The following is an 18,438-nucleotide window of genomic DNA, read 5'->3' on the forward strand; positions in this document are numbered from 1 at the left end:
TTGGTGAAATTATCAAAGGTCAATTATGTGCCCAATTGTAACTGAATGAAGTAGATTAGATGTGTTAATAAAACTGACATAAGAAAGTGTTCTAGTGTATGTAAGAGGGGTCTATAGACAGTAACGTCCAGGAAGGTGCGTTGACTTGTTGCTTGGATTAGGAATACATCTCTCATTTCAATGAGATGCTAATTATGGACTAAATTCTCCAGTCAACATATAAACAGCATTAATATTTAAATAGATGGTATTCTCACACTAGATGAAAACTCTCGTTAAGAGATCTGCCATTGCTATTTTAGCCGATATGATCCCATGAGCATTCTTGTCCAGAATGTTTCTACACCCAAAAAACAAGCTTTAAAATAACCTTATCATAATCCTGTGGGGCACTTCGCGTTACTGCAAAATTGCAGATTTACTTTCGCCCCTCCATAGGATTGTGAAGGAAAATCCGCTATGTGGCGGTACCGTATTGATGTCTTATATGCTCAGCCGCGATGTGTTGGCTTCATTGAATATGCCCCATTGTGTCTTGTGGTCTCTCTAACACATGTTCCTGTACTTAAGTGTTCATCCACTCCACTCTGATGTTTTCCAGTGGAAAGTACATAGGATTGGTCCATGCACCATTTCGGTTTGTGGTCCATTTTTTTTTTTCTTAGTATATGTGACTAACCAGTGTGTTTTAGCATTGGGTTCAATAACCTCTATGCTTGTAGCAAAAAGATCTGTGTTCCGTGGAGAACGCATTGGAGGATAACGGAGCTTACAGAGGACAAAGACGCTAGTGTAAGAAGGCCCTTATGCAGCTAAGGAGACATGGGAAATGTAGAAAACATAACCAGAGCAAACACGAGTAATGCGCATGATAAAAACAGTCTTCAATAGGCTGAGAACAAGCAGGCAGGACACACCTAAGAGACCGTGATCAAAGCGGGCATGAACTAGTAACGTAATTATGTTCTCATTGAATAAGTCTAAATAGGCTTGTGACTTCCTTTTTCCCAGTGACCAACTTGTAATTGTAAACCCTTCTAAGTGATCTAATGTATCTTTATAGCCTGCACACAGCATAGATTAAAAATGCATGATTCAAATGTGTCGCATCCCTTGTGCTTCCCTCTGTCGAAATGAGTCAGCCGTCCTTTGAGACAGAACTAGTTTGTTTTGATGTGGAGCCCAGTCCCTATATCCAGTTTGATTCCTCCGTGTGTAATTCAGTGTACTGTACCATCTAGCATTTTACAGACCCGATGAAATGGTTTTGCAACAGGGACCTCAAGTTCATGCCCCTTTCCAGACCAGTATGTCGGCCATAATATTCCCTACACTTCAGCATTTTCATTTAGCTGTTGGCACCGATTCCGGCTCCCATGATTCCATTAGCTGAACGAGCCTTTCAGGCATATATGGCTAGTTGCCAAGGCATTGGTCAGTAAATAATTCACATAGCAGCTGGGGTGTCTAGCTTATATTACAGGGGCTGGGACAGATAGCTTGTATTATTTGGACAAGGCTTGGATAATATTCTGCAGAGCAGTACATTGCACTTCTATTACCAGATTGCTTTAACCCTTACAATGTTGTTTCTGAATTTTGATGGTGTGTTGTTGTTTTACAAGGGAGCGAGAAATTAAAAGGATGTTTTTATTAGACCTTAATGCCACTAATTGGCAAATTATGTTTTCAGTAAGTTTTTTAACTTTGCTAATAGAATTGAGTATTCAGATTGGTTCCTTAAACTACCTTTTCTAAGTATGAGTGTGTTTTTATTAAGATAACCCATTCTAAAGCTGGGTACACACTACACGGTTTTCGTCCAATAATCGGCTCAATCAGCCGACATACGAGCGCTCACTCAAAAGTCGGGTCCGTGTGTGTAGTGACACGATGGTCGAAAGTCTGCCCAAATGGACGATTGTTGCCTCAGTTGGTTGTTCATACCGTTAAATATTTTAGTTCCAATCTCGTTTCCATTGTGTAGTGTGTATAAACTTCCGACAGATCCACAACAGTGAGTAAGAAATTACAGTCATTGCTCACGACAACATGGCTGTAAAAAGTCACTAACGGAACAGCTGCTCTTCCCTTTATCGTCTAAAACGAGCCTAGTGTGTATGCAGTCCATGGACCAAGCGATTGGACCATGTAAAATCGATCGGCATAAAAAGTTGGTGGAAAATTCTGTAGTGTGTACCCAGCTTTAGGTAAACCTGAAACCATCATTTCCTAATCCAATAACTTCACATATAAAGGCTGATTATTGTAGGTGTGTTTGACTAAGGTCAGAAGGCCTATTGTAATCATTCCCTATTTCCTGCTTGTACGTAGGTAACCAGTTTTAAAGTGTGCAGGGATAGATCAGCCCATAGCTAATTAGATTCATCAGAATGTTCACAGCAGCACAGATTATGTCAGGAGACGCTGGTGGGTGCGGCACAGGTAGTACATGTTGTCGGACGCACACTTGCAAACACACAGAATAGGTATAGGGGAGACCTATAGAAAGTACTAAGCATGCACTGCAGACAGCATCACAATGAAAGTTACTCGGCACAAAACAAAATATCACAAATCCCACAAACCGGGATATGTTGCTGACGGGCTGGCTGGCAAATTTTAGCCCAGCGGTTGAGCGTTGGCTCTGTAGCCTATTAGGAACATTTTAAAGGGGGAAAAAAATGCAGTTAACCCAGCCCAAGGTAGCCCACTATAAGACTGACATGGGGGCCCACCTACCCCCCCAGCCCCTAATTACTGACGTGATATATTGTATATTCCTGCACACTTGTTCTATAAACATAATAGGCATTTAATAGGGGTGCGTACACACTGCAGAATTGGAACAACATTGTTCCATCGTTGACCAAGATTTTTAGTTCAATTTAAAAATCTCCATCAGTGATCTGATGAACTTTGGAACGATAATCGTTCATCGTTCCTGGGTACACACTACTGTGATATCAGGTCCATCAGTCGTTTATCATCTGATTGGACCGATTATCTGCTGTAGTCTGTACCCAGCCTAAAACAACCAAGACTTTTAGTATATGGTGGCGTCAGACTGGAAGTTATAAGCTGCTGTTTGATGTAATGCAGATAGACTAAAAGTTATTCAGTGGAAGGACAAGCTGCAGCCTGTTAGCACTCACAAAACAATACATACAATATCCACATCCTTATCCATCCGGGCTCTTAATCACGATCCTTCCTGTGTTTATGACCAATGCACTTGATACTTTGTTTTGTTAGCAGAATCTAAAGAAATAGTCATGGCTCTCTTATTTAATTATATTATGTCCATCATATCTATCATTTTCATTTGTATGTATTTGCATCTGTCATTTTTCAGCATTCTGTAATGTATTTTCTAAAACATAACATTCTAGTATGTTTTATATTTCCCAGTTTGTTGTCTCCGCTTTACACAAATCGTTTAACTTCTGTTATTCTCTTGTTAGCTAGAGTTAAACTGTGCCTTACAACGCGAGACAGCCACAAACTGGAGCTTGTCATGGTTTCCCTTGCCTCGGGTGTAGTTGGGTACTATTTTCGGTGATACATTTTGTCACTTGGCACTCTCTTTTGGAAGTCTAAATCAAAAAGCTCCGCTCAGTGCAGCATATAATCAAGTACCTATGTGTGGGAAAGAAGGCAGTTCTGTTCCTCTGTCCCAGATACAATAATAATGACTCCTGCACCACAGGGAAAGACATTAACACAATCAAAACTGGTTAAAACTTTATTGTATTCAAACCCATTAAAAACAGAGGAACAATGAGCAAAGTGTGGAATCACCGAACCCTCAATCATAGGTGACGTGAAGCGGTAAACTTGCGTCAAAACCCACATGATCGTAAGCAGGTAAAAGGGAATTACAGAAACTCATTTTTGTCAGTAATAGCTTAAAATAAAAATACATTTTTACATTAAAAAGATAAGTAACATTCCAAATCTCGTAGTCCTCAATTCAGTAATCCAAAAGTATTCCCTCCAAGATAAGCCATTAGCAGCACTACCCCTATCCCTCTGTGTTACATGAAACTAAACCTTGGTAACGCTGCTGGATGTTGTTTAATTAAATGTGTTGCTGCATTCGGTGGTTTGACTGCATTAGTTTTCTGCATCCTGTAGACAGGCAACGGCTGACCTGTAGGGACGACATCTTGTGTCTGACAGCTAGTGCAGGTAGCCACATAGACCACAGTGACAGTATTGCAATGGATGTATTTCTTAATAGGAAAATGTTCCTGCATGGAACAGAGATGCACTCGGTCTCTGATACTATGATAATCACAGCACTTGCAAGAACCACAATTAAATGACTCTTTATAGTTTAGTCATACAGGGACTTTCCGCGTATCCTTCGCCACAAACATACAATTAGGGACAAAGAATAGCCTAACCTAGGGGCTTTCTGGACACAGATCTACACCTGGACTACTCAATAAAAGCGTGCACATTGTGTAAAAGGGGTAGATTTTTTAAAAATAATATTTCTGTCATAGTAAATGTCTCGCTAATCTCTGCACAAGAGATCTTCATCATCATCACCATTTATTTATATAGCGCCACTGATTCTGCAGCGCTGTACAGAGAACTCACTCACATCAGTCCCTGCCCCATTGGAGCTTACAGTCTAAATTCCCTAACATACACAGACACACAGACAGACAGAGAGAGACTAGGGTCAATTTTGTTAGCAGCCAATTAACCTACTAGTATGTTTTTGGAGTGTGGGAGGAAACCGAAGCACCCGGAGGAAACCCACGCAAACACGAGGAGAACATACAAACTCCTCGCAGATAAGGCCATAGTCGGGAATTGAACCCATGACCCCAGTGCTGTGAGGCAGAAGTGCTAACCACACAGCCACCGTGATGCCAACAGATGGGCACTTATATCCCTTCATGTCATCATTTTTATTTTACGTGTATTCTATAAATCAAACTCTCCATGTTTTATTCTGTGCAATAATATTACAATGTTCACCATACACCGTGAGTAACTCCAGTCAAGGGCCTTTAATAGACTTGCTTGTCTCTCAAGCAGTTGATTGTTCCGCCTGATGCAAGTGAATTATCCACAGGTACGAACAGCCCCTCACATACATCAGCAGTGTGACAGTTCTCTGTTTAGATGAACAATCATTATCTACAGAACTTCTATTAGAGCCAAAGCCAAAAAAGTAATTGCCAACATTTTATGCACAAGAATAAACTTAAAATGTTATTTTTTTTTGTCATTAACAAAATTTCATACTTGAGCAGGGAAAATGGGTAAAAACAAGAAAATAAATGCACGCTTTAAACATGGCTTAGCGATGCCTTTCTAATGCATTTGCGTTTTTACCAATACACTACCTATTGTACCAGTAGCCTGTGTGGTCACTTGAGAAATAGGAGCAGCGTTAATGTTTTAGTACGCACTGGTCAGAATGAGAACCATTCATCCTATATATAATGTGCTTTTCAGGGATTAGGTTCATAAAGTTGCATTAACACCAGACAGGTGGGAACGTGCTCTCTGACTGACTGGTTTGTTTAAAGATTTTCTCCTAGGCTATCCTAAATTGTTATTCCTAATAATCTCATCCATACCTTGTCTAATGCTGGCCAACTGCTCAGAACCAGTAGGTGGTTTATACAATGTCTGTCAGTCTTTTATCCTGTTCATATTCTGTATGTATAGATAACTGCACAGTAGCAGTTCTTTATGTGTAGCAAACTTCTGTATATGTGACTTGAAGCAATTATTCCATATATGTGGACAATTGTTCCATCTTGATTTGGACTCTATATTAGCTTAGGGCCTGTTTTGATGTAGAAGGCCTTCCTTGTTACGGGACTGACAAAGAGCAATCTTTTAGTGGAAATGCTTCCTTTTTATAAAGAATGCAGTTTGAACTGCTTTTAACCCCTCCATTTGTTTTTGTCAGTTTCTAAACACTGTTGTATAGTTCAGACAGTCCATTTCCAGGAACATTTCCTGATTTCTGATGCAGAGGAATTTTCCATGACACAAATTTCATGTATTTTACATAGAAAGGCCTGGCTGTTCACACAGGGTTAGGAGAGCTATAGATTATATTGGAGAATGGTTTGCTCCTCTTACCATATACAGTATTTGTTTAGAATGCAGAATTATTTGTGGAATATCCCTCACTATATTTTTGTTGTCGGTCCATTGGGTCCGGCACTAACTGAGAGAATGGCATGATTCAAGTGTTTGCTTTCAATACCCTTTAGTTCATACTGTAAAAAGTGGACATTGAGAGCATGACGTGGGTCAGTGCTGAGACCAATTCTATCCCTAGAAGGACTGTTTCTTCCCTTTATGAAGCTCATGAGTAGGCCTTTGGACTACTGCTCAGCAAGATGGGAAATTTTAAGCTCCTCCCTAGTATAGGCAAAAACATTTTTGTGATAGGAATTGTCTTTTTTTTTGGAATGTATGGCAGCCTTATGAAAGCACTTTAAATGATTTGATTAATTGTTTAAAATAAAGGAGAATTTGTATAGTAGACATAGTTTTATTTTCGGTACAGGTTTGGTAAAAACATACAATTTTTTGGTCACTGTTCCTGCGTTTTTGTGAATGTCTAAGGACCTTAAAGTAGATATGTATGCTTTTATTCACCTGGAAGATGACAGGTTGTGTTTTGGCTCTAAATAAAATTGCTGTAGTGCATGACAATCTGTAGCACAAGTTCATAACACGTTTATAGAAGCTAGGTAAATCTTCTAACAGGAATGTTATTACACATTCTTCTGTTTTAATAATATTGTTCAGAATGAAACTGCCTGTCTATGTGCATATATTAACTTCGTTCTCACCAGTGAGACCCTGTAACATTGGACCTGCTTCTGTTGCCAAAAAATGCAAATGTACTTAGTACACATTTGAAGCACGTTATGACTTCATTCTTAAGTTGTGAATATTTCCTTTATTTTTATTCCAGAAAAGGTGTTGAAGTGCACTCTGCGTTTCTACTTTGCTATCCAGGTCAGCTGGATAGAGGTGTTTTGAGCAGCTGTGCTTGAATGTAACGCAGAGGAACAGGCTGTCTCCACTGGGAAAACTGCATCCAGAGATACAATTTAAGTGTGTCTTTTCCTTTATAACAAACAAGAACTACGTTATGAATTGAAAACAGGACATCTTGTCAATGACCACTTTCTCTGATATAAATATCTTGTTATTCCCAGCACTAGCCATTTTCCTTGCGCTGCTTACTGAAATGTTATTTCTGGAAAGGTGCTGGGACTTTTTCTACATTGTGCCAAATTGGCATCAACCGATTTCTATGAATCACATTGTAATAGCTGCGCTTAAAAACATACAAAGATGTAACATTCCTCGGTAAAAGCGAGGAAGTTACTGGGTTGGGCACGATCTTTCCTCACTGGGCTTGTTGTGTAAATGATCCATTCTACACAAATAGACAGCATGTGCTCCCTTTTATAATTAGGAATTGCCACTCTCCAAAGCTTTATTTACGTTTGCTGCATTCGTTCCTGTTGTCTCCCCCCTTTGGCACCAAGAATAACTGGAGCTGCGGAACTATGGCACCGTCCGGAATGTTGTGCAAGGACTGTTCATTCTTTTTGTGAAGATGGAATGCATGTGGTTTTACGTACACCCAAAAATACGTATAACTATAAACATCACTGGAAGACAGGCTTCCCTCCCCACAGCATATGCAGTCACAGCAGCAGACATTATTATCTCTTTCTAAATTCCACAAATGTTTAGAAAGCCGGTTTATATAGTGAAATACTTAAATGCAGTTTATATTGGGATTGTCTCGCATTACATAGAGGAAAAAAAAAAGGCGAGAGCTCTTTGGTATTTTAAAGGTCTACCAAAATTAATATTCAATCCAATTCTAATATTGAAATAACACTGACAACTATATTTGTAAACATATCAAAAGTGTAGGGACACTAAAGATATTTAAAATAAAACTTTGGGGCGTATTCAATTGTTCCTCCGGCCGCCGGAAAAACGTGCGCGTTAACACTATTACCGTTTATACGGTAATATTGCGTGCAAAAACCGTTAATACGGTAGTTTACTCGCTGAATTTTCGCGAGATGAAATTCAGCGAGTAAACTACCGTATAAACGGTAATAGTTTTAATGCGCTCGTTTTTCCGGCGGCTGGAGGAACAATTGAATACGCCCCTTTGACTCTTGCTCACCATGGGCCTGATTCATTAAGGATCTTAACTTAAGAAACTTCTTATTTCAGTCTCCTGGACAAAAACCATGTTACAATGCAAGGGGTGCAAATTAGGATTTTGTTTTGCACATAAGTTAAATACTGACTGTTTTTTCATGTAGCACACAAATATCAACTTTAAATTTCAGTCAGTATTTAACTTATGTGCAAAACAAAATCCTACTTTGCACCCCTTGCATTGTAACATGGTTTTTGTCCAGGAGACTGAAATAAGAAGTTTCTCAAGTTAAGATCCTTAATGAATCAGACCCCATGTAAGCAAGCTTGCTGAACAAAATTCTAGCTGCAATTATTGAGCAATTTAAGTATTCAAATTAAGAATTTCACCCAAAACAAAAACTAAGTGAAGATAAGTCATACTATACTCCCTTCACATTAGTGATGCACTTATCATCGCTTGGCTATTCCAAACAGGCAGCAGTGTTCAATTCCAAATGTAAAGCACTGAGAATCTAAAATTAGATTATTATTTTTTTTGCCTTTTTAAGAATCACAAAGCCAAAAATACCTTCCATTTCTGTAAGAGCTATTAGACGCACAAATATATGCAGAGAAAACTATACCACAACAACCACATTCAGTAAATACCAATATTGATGCAAAACATGAGTGATATAGTTCAAAGTTACATGTAATGTGGTTGTGTAGGAAAAAAAAATACAACCTGCTTACAGGATTTGACGATGTATTAAGCAAGACATATTACGTCATTGGGACTGCTTCCTTCCTCTAGAACCCACATACTTATCTACAATTACCACTTGAGATACTAGGAACGATTTCAGTTCTTGTAAAGGTAGCTAAGGAGGCCACAGTTTACTGGGCAGCTGTGTTACATGTACAGCCAGGTGTCAGTTTACCAATAGTTATGCAAATAAAATGTACCATGTAACATTAACGTGCAAGCCAGGTATACCTGCAGCTTGTAACAAAGTGGTTAAAAACCAATTAATATACATGCCATGCACACTGTTCTGGTGCAGATCGAATTCTAATTGTTATATAATTGAGTCTGAAGGAAGCAGTTATCGAACAGCATGTTCCAGTTTAGGAGGAAATGGTAAAATGTTGTAATTTGAAGCTTTTGGCTTTGCACTACTAGTTTCACATAATGTTCTAGAACACAGACCGCACTATATACATCCAGACCACAACTTAGCATCTTCTAATGCTTTGAAAAAGCATATTTTGATAAGGTGTACAGGGTCCATATGGGTGACCAAATTGGACAAGAGCTGTTTTTTGTTGTTGTTTTTTTTGGTGTGGTAGGTCACTGCCAGATCACATTGGTGTGGTAGATCACTGCCAGATCACATTGGTGTGGTAGATCACTGCCAGATCACATTGGTGTGGTAGATCACTGCCAGATCACATTGGTGTGGTACGTCACTGCCAGATCACATTGGTGCGGTAGATCACTGCCGGATCACATTGGTGCGGTAGATCACTGCCAGATCACATTGGTGCGGTAGATCACTGCCAGATCACATTGGTGCGGTAGATCACTGCCAGATCACATTGGTGCGGTAGATCACTGCCAGATCACATTGGTGCGGTAGATCACTGCCAGATCACATTGGTGTGGTACGTCACTCACAGATCACACTGCTAGATACCGCATTTACCAACATGCACAATTGGTTTACAATCAAATGATCCGCCATGGTGCTCGTTTGTGCTCACATCCGCCGCGTTATCCAGCCAACTATCAGACCATGCGCAACGCTGCAGTGTGGACTAAGGTCTAGCAAACTCACCATGAATCCTATTAACTGTTTCATGGAAATTGTCACTGCAGCGGTAGAAGTCATGTGACCGTGAATAAATAGGGCAAGCAGTGCATAAATCTGTCGAGGCTCAGAGGAGTTACTCAAATCCTTTCACACAGGCTGAGCGCACTCCATGTACTTTCTGCCTGCTTTATAATCCACCTTGGGCTGCAATTAACTCTTACAAACGAGCGCACAATGTGCTGTGGTAGATTTTGTACATGGTAGGAATACACCTATGAGCTCTCAAGTGTACTCTTTACAGCAGAGAGAGAATATGTTGTGTTTTTTTTTTTTTTTTGATCAGGCTCTCAGGAGCTTTAAGAAATCAGATTAAAGCCAGACTGAACAGCTGTGAAGCAGCCCCTACCTGGAGCACACAGTAACACAATATCACTAACTAAATAGAACAGTGTAGCACAGCAGTGATACTGGACCATGTGGATGGAGAATGCAATGTTTGGTCAGGAAAGGCTAAGCTCCTAATAACCCGCTGTGAAATACATTAACTGTTTGCGTGCTAGGACTGGCGCTCACTGTAAGCTGTAGGGAGACTAATTTACTAAAGTCCTTTTGCGCAAGATTGCAGTGTCCGGGGGGGGAAGTTTGTTTGCTAAATAAAAGGATTCTTCCGGTTGTAACGGATGGCGTTTACAGAGTAACTTGTTGCCGGGCTATGAAGGGGTTAACTGGCTGACATTTGTTGTTGCTCCAATGTTCTGGCTCCAAATGGAAAAATAACACTCCCTTATTTATACAGAGCAGAGGCTTTGACATGGTACAAAAACATATTTACATCAGGTACATATCGGTAGCGCGGTGCTCACGGTGCATGGTTAGTGTGACGTGTGCAGCAAAGGGTTACTGTGGCTTTGACCTTTGTGTTTAGCTTAAGCTACTTCACATTCTGTTCTAATTCCTAAATATATAGCTAGTGCTGGTTTATCGTTGTCCTTGCTTTTTGTGGATAGAGCCTTTAATGGTGATGCAGCCAAACCTTCAAGTACTGTTTTTTTCCCCAGTCTGTGTTATTCCATCAACAACCCCCCCAGCCATCTGAGACCTTTATTTAGACTCCACATTCTGTTTTGTTTGTTCAATAGCTGTAAACTTTCACAGAATGAACATAGTAATCGCTGTTTTCATGGAACGACTGATGTTTAAAGAGATCCTGTCACCAGCCTCTGGATTCTCATTTTAGTTATACTTTGCATAGTACGTTGTGCACAACAAGGTTCAACCAACCTGTTGTTTGCCTTAGCAGCCCTGGCCCCGGCTGTTGGTCGCTCCACTCACAGTTGACAGCAGTCGCTATGTTATTTTAGCCTGTTTAGCACAATACTGTTTAACACTAATTTAGCTTTTTGATCCAGATTACTCTGCTACTTGGTCTAAATCGGGCCTGGCCAACCTGTGGCTCTCCAGGTGTTGTGAAGCTACAAGTCCCAGTGCACCTTGCCAGCTGACGGCTCGGCTCGCTGTCTACTACAAAGCAGGCTGGGGTTTGCCGTTTCACAACAACTGATGAGCCACAGGTTGCCCAGGCCTGGTCTAAATTAATAGTGCAACCCTGCCTGCGAGACTAACCTATTTCAGGGGCAAACGCAGGATTTGTAGAGGGGAGTTTCCACACCACGCTGCCAGTGGGCGTGACCATCATGCATGGGGGCGTGGCTATAATTTTAGACCGTACTTGGCTGCTCTCCAACTCTTCCTATCCCCATAATATACACGGGCAATGCTGCGTGCACTACTGTTCGGTGCACGCAGCTCTCCCTTTTCAAGCAGAGGTGTGTGAAGCGGGAGCAGGGTCCAGCCTCCTCAATTACACAGTGCCCCAGGCTTGGAGGGGGGTTTCCAGGCACTTGGAAACCCCCTCGGTTTGCCTATGTATGGAAAATAGTAGCACTCAGCCACTGGATCACGCTGAATATTTAAAACTCTTATAGATCTACTTGAATGACCTTTCCAGCCTTAGGCGGCTTCTTCCTGAGGATAAATATGTGCATTTTAAACTTCTCATTAAAATCTAGACTCCACATCATACTGCACGTAAATTGTCAAACTTTAACATCAAGTAGCAATCCCAGGATGCAAATTTCCATATAAGCAATTTCCCTTTTGTTGGCTGCAGTTTAAACCCCCAGATCGGAGTCTGTGTCGATAAGCTATTTGATTATTTTTCATTCCGCCCGCCGCCACATCTCTATACATGCTAGATTAGCCCAGCCATTGATAACTAAATTCCATTAACGCCAGCTATTGTTTATCTCCCAAATTCTAGAACAAGCTCACAAAGGCATTTCTCTGCTCTCCGTGTGTCTGGTGTGGGATGCTCACAATTAGCTGGTTCCAAAAACTACATTAGCAGCGCTTTCTCAACTGATAAGATGGGGATTGTGATAACTCTCTCAGCAGCAGAAATGAAAAATAAATCCCAGCACTTAGCATGATTAGACAGTGTATAATAACGGCTAGGGCTCTGCTTGACGTTTAGTGTGTGTGTGTGTGTGTGTATATATATATATATTGCATTCATATTACAGAATGTCACAGCAACAGCCTTGCTATCCAGTGTCTGAAGCTTTACTGACATCCCGTCATAAGAGAACTCCTGTGGAAAGCTTCCCTGGGCCTGCCGAAACTTGTAGTTTCCAGACAGCTGGAGAACCGCAGTTATCTGCCTCAACGTTAAACCCTTAATAAAAATACAGCAATTTCAGGTTGATCAAGATCTTAGAACATAGTGAAATATGATGTAAGAAAGGTGTGGATGGTATATGAGTGACCTGGATAGTGTTGCCAGTGGCTTTGTAGTTTGTGTTTGGAACATATGTCCACTAAGCTTTCCCATGGTTCTGCTATTTAGCGCAGATCTGTTCCCTTTTCATTGTTTATGAATTGAGAAGTTTCCGGGGACATTGTTATTGCCGCTAAACGAAATAGATACTTTACTCCTATGTTAAAGGAAAACTGTAATGAACATATACATAGTTATATGTAAAAAGTAATTTTTTTTTGCGGTTTACTGTTCGGTGTCATACTTAAGTTCTTGTAAGGTGTTCACGGCTCTCTAGACATGGTAACGGGCTATGGAGCAGTTTTTGGGCGTGAGGCGATGCTCCAAGTGAACATGGTTAGAGAGTTCCAAATTGTTGTTTGTGATGCACCTTGGACATCTGAAAAGCACCCGTGTGCGAGCCTTAGGCGGGAAGGGGGGGGGGGGGGACGGGACACATTTTATTTATTATTTTGTGTTGTCTTTGTTATACTTGTGTCGTGGATAGAATTTCACTTTAAAAGTTGTTGTATTTTCTTTTCTCCAAGAATAATATTAGCCTGTAGCTGCTGATCACCCCTTTTGTTCATGTTGAATCATGTTCAGATGCTAACGGGCAGAATGGTTATTATGGTGAACAAGGGTTGTACAGAAGGGTGTTGTCATAGGTGCAGTGTCACTAGACAGCTGTTTTATGCAGAATGGTTTATAAAATATCATTTAATAAAGTCAGATCGGTGGTAAAGGGGAAACAACATTGTTGTTGCAAATCGAGGTATATGTCTCTTGTCTGTAAACCCCTGAGATTTTTAATTTTACGCTTCTTATAGCCTAATACTTTTTTAATTGAATACCTGCTGCGCTAAAGTAATAGTGAGTTTAATGGCATCTTGGCAAGAGCCAAATAGTAGTTAGTTTTCTCCAAGCGTGTGATGGGTAGAAGTGTATTCAGCTGCTTGGATAAATGCCAGTGGCAAAGTGTAAGAAATGGCAGAAAAGGTATAATCCGTATTATGAAACCACATGCTAGGACACTTTTCCTTTAACACTTGTCTTGGCTTCTGACCTTGCTACTGAAAGGACCTTCCCTATGTTGTTACAGCTCCTTAACAAATATCCATAGCTGGGAAGCTCTTTAACTCCTTGCATGACGTTCACTTCTACAATGCCTTAGAGTGGGGCTTATTTTTAGGATAGAGCCATCATCAGCTCTGTTCACCTGATCCACTTTGCAGGGGAAACATGTAAACAAATCTAAAATTAAGCCATGATCCTCGTGCAGAGAACAGAATGGGCGCCTGGTAAACAGTGATCAAGTTTTTCGTAGAGTTTTAGGATAGAATTTCTATTGGATTAGTCTAGAAAGTCACATTAGTGTAGTATTTATACCATTTAAGAGTGAACCATAAAAGGACTTGAAATGCACACACACAAAAACCTGCCATGTAAATTGTGTTGTCATCCCCTCTGCTGCAAATACTGCTACTGAGTATGGGACTCTCATTATTTGTGTCCAGCATCCCCCTGCTTTGTGGTTGGATAGATATGACTATATATACACGAATGGTATGATATATTTTGTTTGGCATTTGCTTGTGACATTATGAGGGAGATTCTCTTCTGTGTCATATGCTTATTTACTGAGAGCTGTGAAACCCCTTGGAAATGATTGGTAGATTCGTGCAGCAGTTGATTGCTCTGGTCTGCAGCTAGTATCTTTGGACTTTTGCACACTGAAGATGACACACCAAAGTCTGAGAGTTCAGTGTGTATGTGGAAAAACACAGCCTTTATGATTAGATACAGAGACAGGACTACTGCATGAATGTTTGTAGCCTGTAAAATAATCTACAATGTTTTGTAAACCTAATAAACAAGATAGAGGGGTTATCAAAGGTTCTCCTTTAAAGCAAAATTAAACAAAGACACAATGGTAAAATGTGTGCTGCATAAAATCCCATACAAGCCTTAACTCATTCATCAGTATTCTATCAATTCACATAACCTCCTACATTAACTGCTTTAAGGGAAGGGGGTTGTTTTTTTAAACCCTATCTTGCATCAGACAACAAAGGGGCAGCTTTAGGTTGTTTTCTAGAAATTCACACATGTTTTTTGGTGTTATTTTTAAATCTACTCTGATAGGCCAAGTCATTTTATTATGTACTCCACCGAGTGCCTGTATTATGTCAGCTGCTTTCACAGTTGGAGTCTGGGAGTGCCTGGGTCTTGCAGTGTACGGGTTACACAGCAGCGCCCCCAATATTATAATAGGGTCAGGTGGTCAGTCTGTTTCTTAGTTCACAACTGTCACGTACAGCTGTTCAATCACCTGTGCTGCTGGCCAGCTGTCTGATATGTCAGCGCTCACTAATGGACAGTCCCTGAGGGATCTCAAGCATAAACCTTTTCTTAATAGCAGTCGATTTTCTAAGGGTCACAAGTGCAGTTTTTCCATGTTCTGCATTGCAATAAAAATATCGCCCAAAAAATAGATGATTCATTAGTCTGCTTACATTATTGGTTTCCCTTCTGAGACTACATTCCACCTCTTTTCTGCACCATAGAGTTTAAACAGAGAACCCTATTATGTGTCTGTTGAACAAGGAGAGATTTAGTGATCTGGACTTTGTACCCCTTGAAAGTAAGGTGATAGCCCTGAGCAGGTGACTTGCAAAGGTGCCGAATCTAATATCTTAACGAAGGAAGGAACGTCTTTTTGTTTCATTAATGATTTGCCTACATTACGCAAACAGCATTGCTCGCTATGGTTACAGAATGAGTTATTACACACCCTAGTGTACCTGAAGCAAATCACTTAGTAGAAAGGTTCCTGCCCTTAGCTTCCATTTGAAACATTAACGATTCACCATGTCTGTGCTTGTGCGGCGTGCTCTGGTTGGCTCAGCCACAAATTCCTTGTACTCAAGTTTTCAGTGAACCGTTTTCTCAGAATTTTCGTTTGCAGAATGTAAATAATGATTTCCACCCGCTCCGAAATGTGATCATCGTGTGCTAATGTTGCCACACAGTGTGCAGCTTGCATGTGGGTGTACCTGCATAAGAGTTATAAATCAAATACACGGATTATAGTGCTGAGTTTTTCATAGAATTGTAGCTAGTTCCCTTTTCTTGTTCTTCTGAAACTCACAGTTGCCGCTTCGAACCTTCGTTGTTTGGGTTTTATGTTGTGTTCTTAAGAAAATGGAGACAGGCAAAGCAGCCAATACATTTGGCTGAAAATGAAGCTAATTTATATTTAAACGATTTGTATCTGAAAGTTATGAATGTAAAGTAGATTTAAGCTGTAAGTAACACACAAGGTCACCGAACAACGAACACAAGGTCATCGTATTTAAATTATGAGGAAGTGTTTAGGTAAGCCGGCCTCATTGAGATAGTTCTCACTTAGTTGGGAATTAATGGACAAGTCGTGAGATATAAACGTTGTTACTGGCAGACGAAGGATAGACGTAACTTTTTGGGATGTGATAAGTTTGGTTAGGGGGAACGGACACTGCAGAATTTTTAAGGTGAAATGTGTTTAGGTCTTTTGATTAGTAATCCATATATATGTTGCCCTTGATCAGCATGAGAATAGTTTTTGATATTTAGATCTTGAGGCGATGTAGTTGCTTTGAGCACCTTATGTTCTATTTACCAGTGAGTCTATGGGCAAGTTATTCCAGCATGGAGCAATGTATCACCTGTACACTGTAGTGCTTTGCAAAATACCAACTTTATTTAATGACAATTTGTGTGATATATTGTTTCTAATCTGTACCCTGTATGTCAGTGATGGGCAGCCTGATACGCTTCGGAGCTACACGGTGCAACCTCTGACCTTTAAAAGGTCCGCACGTTACCCTTAATCTTAGAAATAAGTTAAAACAATATTTAATCAAATGGGGGAATTGAATTATCTGCATCGCCTCGATGTCCGGCTGCACACATTGCCAGATAATACGCTATCTGAGAACAAAAATGAGCTGAGAGCTGAGTATAAACATCGAGGACTGTTCCAGAGACGCATTGAGGCACCTCGCGGCTAATTGAATTCCCCCAATGAAAGAGACACCTATCTGTAATACATCAGCAGCATTTTAAACAAGTGTTACACGCTATAACAGGCAAATCTGACAATACAGCAGGAAAGAACCGGGGGCCACAGGTGAGGTCTCGGAGGGCCACCCATGCCCATCACTGCTCTATGTTATGATGATATTCACTGATTGTTCAGAAATGTTATTCCCAGAAGTTCTGGTTTTATTTCAGTAGTAATCATAGTTGTTTTTTTCTTTATAGGGAACTGCATTATCCAGATTTCTCAATTCACTGGTTGCATTTGTGCTTTTTACTTTGTTTAATTATGAAGAGTGTGTGGTAATATCGATTGAATATGTAGAAGGCCTGTAGATGAATACAGATTTTGTAATGAATATTAAAAACGAAGCTTTGTCTGACTGCTTCTTTAGATTGTTTGGTATGTTGACAGGTTTATTCAATAGGAAATTTTATTTGAAAATCAAGATAGCATCATTTATGGGATTAACTGCATAAGTCAGTGTTCTTATTTCTAGATTTTGAACCTCTGTTTTTCTTTTTGAACATACTAACCCCGCACTTGTTTCTATTTTTGTTTTTTAGATCTCCTGAGATCATTTTAGGATTGCCTTTCAGTGAGGCAATAGATATGTGGTCGCTGGGCTGCGTAATTGCGGAATTGTTCCTAGGATGGCCACTATACCCAGGAGCAATGGAGTACGACCAGGTAGGAAAGTGCACATTGGTGGAGAACGATATCTATGTCTGCAGGTGATATTTGTTACAGAGGAGAAGTACTGTTCATGATTCCCTTCTTCTCCATTCAGACATGCGTGACCTACAACAGGCTATTGCTTATGCAGAGTGCTCAGCTAGTGTGCTTCTAGGTACATGGCCCTGTTTGTGTCCTGCTTTGCATGACAGCGTAATAAACAACCTGTAAATAGGATCACCAGGGGAGGACTTCTCTTCTCCGGAGAGCTGGCAATCTTTATGTGCTGCGTAATGCCACATGTAAAGGTTGCTTTTACATTGATTGCAGATCATCGCATGTATCTATATGTGTGTGTGTGTATGTATATGTGTGTGTGTGTGTGTATGTATATGTGCGTGTGTGTGTGTGTGTGTAATCATCATTTATTTATATAGCGCCACTGATTCCGCAGCGCTGTACAGAGAACTCATTCACATCAGTCCCTGCCCCATTGGAGCTTACAGTCTAAATGCCCTAATATAGACACACACTCACACAGACAGACAGAGAGGGAGACAGACAGAGAGGGAGAGACAATTAACCTACCAGTATGTTTTTGGAGTATGGGAGGAAACCGGAGCACCCGGAGGAAACCCACGCAGACACAGGAAGAACATACAAACTCCACACAGATAAGGCCATGGTCAGGAATCGAACTCATGACCATATATATATATATATATATATATATATATATATATATATATATATATATATATCTATCTCTATCTCTATCTATCTATCCACATACATATATGTAGAACTGTAAGGAGAAACATTTCATGCTACATAACACATAGTAGCAAATGGTGTATAATCTATCTAGCCTGTCCCAGAGTTGGACT

General features: G+C 40.3%; 1 protein-coding gene across 1 annotated transcript in view; it reads left to right on the top strand.

Moving 5' to 3' along the window:
- The window catches only part of HIPK3 (homeodomain interacting protein kinase 3), a 52,529-nt gene that overhangs the window by 15,118 nt on the left and 18,973 nt on the right, over positions 1–18,438 (top strand). The window contains exon 3 of the mRNA XM_075188060.1: positions 17,443–17,566. Within this exon, the coding sequence (XP_075044161.1) occupies positions 17,443–17,566 (124 nt within the window). The remainder of the gene's footprint in view (positions 1–17,442; positions 17,567–18,438) is intronic.

This window comes from Mixophyes fleayi, chromosome 10 (genome assembly GCF_038048845.1).
Source record: "Mixophyes fleayi isolate aMixFle1 chromosome 10, aMixFle1.hap1, whole genome shotgun sequence".
In the NCBI taxonomy this organism is placed as follows: domain Eukaryota; kingdom Metazoa; phylum Chordata; class Amphibia; order Anura; family Limnodynastidae; genus Mixophyes; species Mixophyes fleayi.